Below are 7,659 nucleotides of genomic sequence, written 5' to 3'. Positions count from 1 at the left end.
CCATGGACCTCCATTATTTGAATGTCAGCAGACAGCAAGAAGCCTCCCAGATCTCCAGATGCATTTGAGATATCAAAAAAGTACTCCAGAGTTTTGTTCAGCATGGGGGTGAGTAGAAAATGAAGGCTAATCATGTTTTGGGTGTACTATTCCTTTAAGGGCGTGCTGAGGCTAAGAAAGTGGAACAGCAATGATGACAGATTGACATAAATAGCACCATGGAAATCCAGAAGGAGGATAAACACATCTTTTTACTTATTTATTCCCTTATTATTTATTGATTTGAACAGTGTGTTTTCCTGCTGCCGTTTTCTGTGTCTTAAGGAAATAAATGCCTTGGTGGGTCGAGCAGCTGTCCCTATTTTCCTTTAGGACATTCTTGATTAATTCAAACTAAGACATACCTGGAAGGAGACTTTAAAAACTAGAAGCAGAGCTCCAAGAAACAAAACCATTTACTCACCCTGCAGTTGTTTAGTTCCTCCGCTTTCACAATAATGGTCCCGCATTTCTTCCCTTGAATGCCTCTGGAGACAACACAAACAAAACCAACACAGCTAAGGGTCAAGAGATCTCAATCACACCCAGACATAGTGCTTGATTCCATGTTTACGAGACCTGTGCCCTTCCTCCTGCTGTTTGACTGGCCCATAATAGTAAAGGGCAGAGATGGCATGGACGGGCATGCAACCGATACTTCCTAAAACTATGCTACAGTATCTCCAAAAAAGCGCAGTAAGAACACCATGAAGCAGTCGACGGGATCATGAAGCTTGTATAATTACACCAGAAAGGGCCCCATAGATATACAGCATGAGGACTGGCGGTGGATTCCAACCTTTTCTCAGCAGGATGGCAACCTCCATGTGTGCCTTCTAGTGCCGTCAGTTGCTGCCTGCCTGTATAATATAAATGCCTTAACAAGTACCTTTTTATCTTATTTATGCTGAGCAATAATTTCATAGCCTCAAAAGAGAAATGGCATTAAATGTTGAAGTATAACATTTACATATTGACACAATCTCTTAGTTATTAGAGGGTGTGTTTGTGAGGGAAAGCTGTGGGTCATGGAGGAAGTGTTGATGGACCAGTTTAATCTTGTATGTGTAAGCAGGTTCTGTGAATAAACATGCTTGTTTTGTAGGACATATGCACCACTATTCCTGTTATTCCTCCTCTTGTTTCCAGAATACACCCACACCCCTCACCATAATGGGAAAACAGAGAAGAAATTAGAATTTTATTTTTTTTTAATGGCTGAAAAGACAAAAGGGAGAAAAATCTCTTGTGCTTTATAGTTAGGGCTGCTAGACATAGTAAACTTTGAGGCTGAGGGTGAAAACTCCCAACACTTTGTGACAGGAAGTGTTCTGCTCTAATGAAATCAACTGTGCATCACTTATAGAACAGTAAATCCCTCCCATGTTGGGGGCAACATGATGCTCTGGGTTTACTAGACTTTACTTTTAATAGATGGTGAGATTTTACTCAAGATTGATGAATGTATGAGCAATCAGTTTGGAAAGATTAACAATTAAAGAGGTTTATTTCTTAAATATGTCTTTAATACCATAGAAAACATCCAAATGTTGAGAAAACCGAGCTGTTGCATGGAGGCTTCCCCTGAAAAACATTTCTATTTCCCCACGTAAATGATCTCGCACATGCCTTTTCATACATATGAGCTGCTGAGAAACCACAGAAAAACATTTGCTCCATCAATAGCTTAAAAGTTCAACTCAGCAGTTGTTTTTCTCTCAGATGTACAAGTTTAATCCCTCTATAAAAGGGGGACAACAACCGTCCTTTTCAGTCCTGCTCCGTGTTCGTTCACCCAGACTGCGATTGAGCAGACCAGGAGCATTAAGTTAGGTTCTCCTTTTTACCTTTTAAACCTGCATCTTTAAACAGTCAAATCTCCTCCTTCCTCACCAAGTAGTAGCACGTTGATCCCTTAGTATACTGAGAGCTACGGCACACCACCAGTCCAATAGAGGTCACAGTCCTGAGACTTTGGTATTTAAGGACCTCTTTCAGAAAGCCTTGGAAGCAGAAGCAAATAGGCACAAGTTTCAGACACAATAAGTTTAATATTCGTGACTGCCAAAAAGATCGTCGCCCCCGCTGAGTGGGAGCTTCTAGTTGTCATGCACACATGAGAAAATGATCTAGCATGGATATTTTTATCTGTGAGCCGTTGTTTCAGAGCCTTTGTGTTTTAATTGTCCTTTCTGTGACCAAAAGAAGTAGACAAGACGCGTTACTCTTGCAGCCCCAAATGTTGGTAACTGCATTGAAATGTGATGCATTCTCCAGAATGTCATTCCTATAAAGAGCTATCTGGGCTTGATGCACAATGAAAAAAGAATTACTTTCCCATTTAAAAAACAAGATGTAAGCAGGCGCTTGTTTCAGCTCTGTTTCAAATTTCCTATTAGGTAAAAATTTTATACAAATCAAGAAAGTGAGACACTCAAGAAAATAATGTAGCTGAGGGAAGGATTCCGTTTTCGGTTCAAGAAAATCCAAACATGACATAGACTTAGACAAACTTTATTGTCATTTTCTATACACAGAGTCTATACAAAACAGCTTGCAACGATGAAATGAACCTTATCATTTTAAAGGGCAGCAGTATTCAGCATGTAAACAGTGTAGAAGAAAATGAAACCAGTTTAAAAAATAATGGTGCAAAAGGCCGTTAATATGGAAAGGTTCAGTGCAGTGCAAAATAAATATGGTGCAAAATGCAGTAGAACATATAGTTGTGTCCTATTTAAAAGGATTATAGAAGTTTCAGCCTTGTTGGTGGTGCAAAAATATGTTGCAAGCATGATGCAGCATCCATTTTAGAGTTCAACAGTCTGATGGCATTAGGGAAAAAGCTGTTGCAGAACCTGTTGGTAATGCAGCGGATTCTGCAAACTCTTTTCCTAGAGGGCAGCAGGGGGAACAGTTTATTGTTATATAACTTTATTAGGAGGCCAGCAGACAGCGGCTGGGTTTTGGCTAAAAAAAGTATTTTTTTATTTTCCTTTGTTGACCCATTGTCTTACACATTTAAAGAAACAGAAATGGACAGGTACCCAACAACTATAAGGTTTTTGTAAAATGCAAGGCAGTGGTTAAGGGGAAGAATAGCCTGTCAATGCTACCACAATGTTTACTGCTCAAGAAAAGAGCATTTTATGATGCTTCTTATCCATCAGTCATGCATATACTTAAATATAATTTAAAAAAACTGGGAAAAAACACATTTATTCAACACATGGGTCCAATATTTGAAGGAAGGAGGAAATGAACTAAAGAGAGAAAGGAAAAAATAATCCAGGCTAGCTACGATGCATCTTTAAAGGCATCATTAGATTTTTTTATTTTATTTTAAAAGTCTTAATTTTTCTTTAAGTATTTATGCTGTTCCCAAACTAACTAGTGCTCTGAGTACTGAACCATATTTGCCCATATAAATTCTAATAAATAATGTCATTATTTACAATTTTTCATTTTAAACAATAAATCAGCAAACTGCAATTTGTTAAGTATGGTTTTGACAAGCGCCAGGCAAAGCAGGCTGACATATTAGGAGTAAACTTCCATTCTGACTGTGATGAGATCTGCCATGAGAGACCCCATCTGGCAGAAATCGACTAAGGCAGTCATTTAAAAAGCCCAGAATTGGGGTCGAAGACCTCTGAGTCACTGTAATTCAAAATCTCCTTTGAGTGAAGTACAAGGAACTTGGAGGAACATGCGTTCAAGAGCGGTAGAATTATCAAGACGAAACAGCTGATAGAATAGATTTCAGCAAGAAATCGGAAGATGGTGTAGAAAAGAAATGTGCTACCATTGCAGCTTCTTATTATTTCCCAAGAGCTGAGGTCACACTATTCATATCCACAGTGTGTGAAGTGCAGCCGGGGTATTCAGGCTAGAGACAGATAATCATGCAGAAAGAGAAATGCCTGCCAGAGCAATAGAAATACAACCTGTCCTATTTCTACAAAGCTTCAGATAATTGCCATTTATTCAAATGAGTCATTGCACCAGTGAAATAACATACTACAGTAAAAATAAAACCAAACTTTATAGATAGTATGATCATTCAAATCAAAGAGCTAGGACTGGAATTTCTTGAGAGAAATAAAAAAAAGGTCAGATTTCTTTAAAATCTAAAGTAACCTGTTATATTTCCAGCTGCTAGGCAGCAGCAGTCCTCCTTGTTGGGAGAAACATCGTCTGTTAAATAATTTCAACCTCCAGATGGTGGACCGTAATTATGGATGTGCCTGGTTCAAAGCTGACTCCTGGACGTGAGTTTAAAAGGAAACCAAAGAAGGCCATGAAGGCAGCAACAGCATTCCTACATTAGCACGGGAGTGTTTTGATGTTGAGGCTAAATGCACCAATTTATCCAGGTTTTGGATTAAATCATCATATCCTCATCCAAACTAATCTACACAGAACATTATATCAGGATAAATCTGGTGAATAACATCCCTAATAAACATGTTATGTGAGCTTACATGCATGCATACATTAAATGAACAGGATCCTTTGTAGATGGTGTAAATGTGAATTAAGAGCCAATCAGCAAATATATAACTACTGATCAGATACATACAGTAACTGTTGGGTTTAAGGATGAATTTTGGACGACGTAACTCCTTAACAGGGATGCTTTAAAGTACTGATTCCCAAGGTTGGAGTCATGAACCTACTTGGGGATCCTTACTCTACCACAAATTGAACTACACAAGAAATATTTATGTTAGAGAGCTTTAAGATATATAGGCATAATTTATTGTTTGTATACATCCAATAGTTTGAGTCTTGATTTGACTCAGGCACCATTTTGTGGGTGAGAAACTGAAAAGTTTAGGTATCTCTGCTTTTAAGCGTAACGACATGAAGAAGTTATGCTGACTTCAGTTCCCTTAAAAACTAACTTCATGTATGTTTACTGGTATTAAAGATAAAGCAAAGTAGTGCATAATTGTGATCTGGAGGGATCCTAATTATGAAGTTTGGTGAGTGTATTTGTATCAACCACATATTTGTATCAACCACACAATCCTAAGGACAAACCCCCAAATCTAAGATGACCGGAGTGGTTTATGCAGTTCAGTGCAGTAAGGAATACCCTGATCTTTATATTGGAGAAACCAAACATCCTCTCTACAGACGCATGGCTCAACACAGGCAGGCTACCTCCTACGGACAAGACTCAGCTGTCCATCTAAACCTTAAGAACAAAAGACACTCGTTTGAGGACCAGAATGTTCACATTTTGGACAAAGACAGGTGGTTTGAAAGGGGTGTGAAGGAAGCCATTTATGTTAAGAGAGAAAAACCAACCTTAAACAGAGGGGTTGCACCCCAGTTTCAGCTCTTGAAAAACCTATAACACAGTGATAGAGTTGATTCCTTCCCACTATCATCGCAATCTTAATCGCCATGCAGGTGGTCGAAACATTGCGCCTGTTAAGCTAGGCTGACAATGACCCTAACCACTCTTTATTACAGCGGCCTGGGCCAGTTTCAGGTTAATTTGGAGGCCAACAACGACCTTAACAAATCCCCATTACTAAGGGGAGGACCTGTTTTCGGTTCAGTTTGCATGTTTCTAGGCCATATTAAGGCTTTTGTTGGGCTACTCTATAAAGCTTGGAACGCCAGACGTTTTGAATCTAGAAAGCTTTCTGGATGGGAAGCGAAACGTCTTCAAACTTGGAAAACAAAGGCCAGTGGTTTGCTTTTAACTTTTTTTGGAATGACTATGATCTGAATGACTGAGAATCTTCTCCAGCAATCTATTCCATGGTTATCATCTGCATGCTAATGTATGTATATATGTCCACCAGCTCTGCAGGCTTCTTCATTGAGGAACATTCTCAAGCAGTCGGGTTGGATGTTGAGTTTCATTCCTTTTCCTGAGATCTTCTAAGGGGTTCATGTCTGAATAACCGGGTTGTTGTTTTTTTTTTTTTTTTTTTTTTTTTTTTTATTACATGTCAAAACTCCCTGAGTAAAGACTGCACATTTATTCAGACATTTTTTATGTAATCTCCCTGCAACAATATGTAGGGAGAAAACACAATCTCGGTCTCTATGACAACCCTGCCTGTCAGACGGCCGTGTGACAGTTATGGAAAGGGATTCCTCTGCTAGTTATTTCTACACCAAATCTGCTTCTGCTCCTCCATTTCTCAAACAGCTGAGGTCATTATTCTTGCTGAAAGATCTGCCTGGAAATAATATGTGGGCTGGAAGCAGAAGGATTGTTTAGCTGTGGGGACGAATAATAAATGTCATTGTTTTGTCTTGTTTACATTTATGAGACAAGTCACTGGAAGCTTAAGCCCTTCAGAAAAATGGAGAGTAATGGACATGTGAAAAAAATGGGCACCATAGAAAACAAGTTTTCTAACATAGTTGGACTATTGAATATTGACATAATTGAAAAAACTTCAAGTTGAAGCAGGGTTGGACCCTGCAACATAAACATAACCTGAAATATACTAGTAAATTAACAAAGGACGTGCTGAGAATTAGGAAATGAAAAGTGGGGGCCTAGTCAAAGCCAAATTCTGATCCATGGAGATGCTTGAAGTATATGTGAAATAATCTAAAACAAAACATTTTAAAGCTAAAAGTCAGAGTGCAGAACATTTTCTTCATTCCGACATAAAAGACTGAAAGTATCACCGAAGTTCTGTTGAATGAGTAAAAAAAAAAAATAGGAAAATGTACTTTCCTTCGATCATAAGAGGTTATTTTCCCAAGATAAAAAAAAAAAAAAAAACTGTAGATTGTACTTGAATTATGTTGAGATATATTGACAAAAAACTAAACATTTCTCAGGGTTGCGGGTTGCTAAATCTCTTCACTTCTGTGTGTATACATATATAAAATCTTGTAGGAAAAATTGGTCTTTGGTAAGTGGAGAGATTCCTTTTTATGGAAAAGACATACATTTTTCATGTTAATGCTCACTTGCTTTCAGGTAAATTGCTTTCCTCTGTTCAGTTTATAAAACACTCCAAAGTTAAAGAGTGCTTCAGGGATACGTCTGAGCTCTCCTTGCTTATAGGCTGTGTACTGCTGTGTGTGAGGAAATGATGTGTATCCTCTAATCAAGACACATGGTTTTGCAATCAGTATCTAGCAAGAGACGGCTAATTAAATCTAGGTCTGGGTAACATGCATGCATGTCATTTTCATTATATTCCTGACCAGGGTAGAGTATCTGAATGAGTGATCAGTTGATGTTATGATAACGTGAGGATCCATCTAGTCCTGGTCATGCCCCACCACGTAAAGCGCTCACACACATGCTTCCCCGAAAAAGAAGCTCCTAATCATGAATCTCTCGCACAAAAGGAGCAATGACATAAAAACCGTGTCACAGCAGAAGCAGATAGAGGGGTTCTTTGTTCTTGTTTTTTTCTCCTTTCTTTTCTACAAATGCTAATAATCAGGCTTCTTTTCACAACGATCAGCCTTTTCTGGCTTCTTTGTATCTGAAACCGTCACCCGCTTTGCTTTTTAACAGTTTGGGGTTTCTCTTTGACCCTGTACCACGACTGCAATTTATCATCATTAAAGTGGTGACGACATATTAATAGGTAAGGTCAATTCTCCCCTCCACCAGCTTGTATC

At 38.6% G+C, this 7,659-nt stretch overlaps 1 protein-coding gene across 1 annotated transcript in view; it reads right to left on the bottom strand.

Annotated features, from left to right (window-relative positions):
- Positions 1–7,659, bottom strand: part of LOC107099168 (copine-8-like) — a 104,334-nt gene that overhangs the window by 35,525 nt on the left and 61,150 nt on the right. Inside the window, exon 7 of the mRNA XM_015397191.1 lies at positions 448–527. Coding sequence (XP_015252677.1) covers positions 448–527 — 80 coding nt within the window. The remainder of the gene's footprint in view (positions 1–447; positions 528–7,659) is intronic.

This window comes from Cyprinodon variegatus, unplaced genomic scaffold, assembly GCF_000732505.1.
Source record: "Cyprinodon variegatus isolate N-32 unplaced genomic scaffold, C_variegatus-1.0 Scaffold28, whole genome shotgun sequence".
Classification (NCBI taxonomy): Eukaryota; Metazoa; Chordata; class Actinopteri; order Cyprinodontiformes; family Cyprinodontidae; genus Cyprinodon; species Cyprinodon variegatus.
Note: the sequence above shows the minus strand (reverse complement) of the source record. Positions and strands in the feature narration are given on the sequence as shown.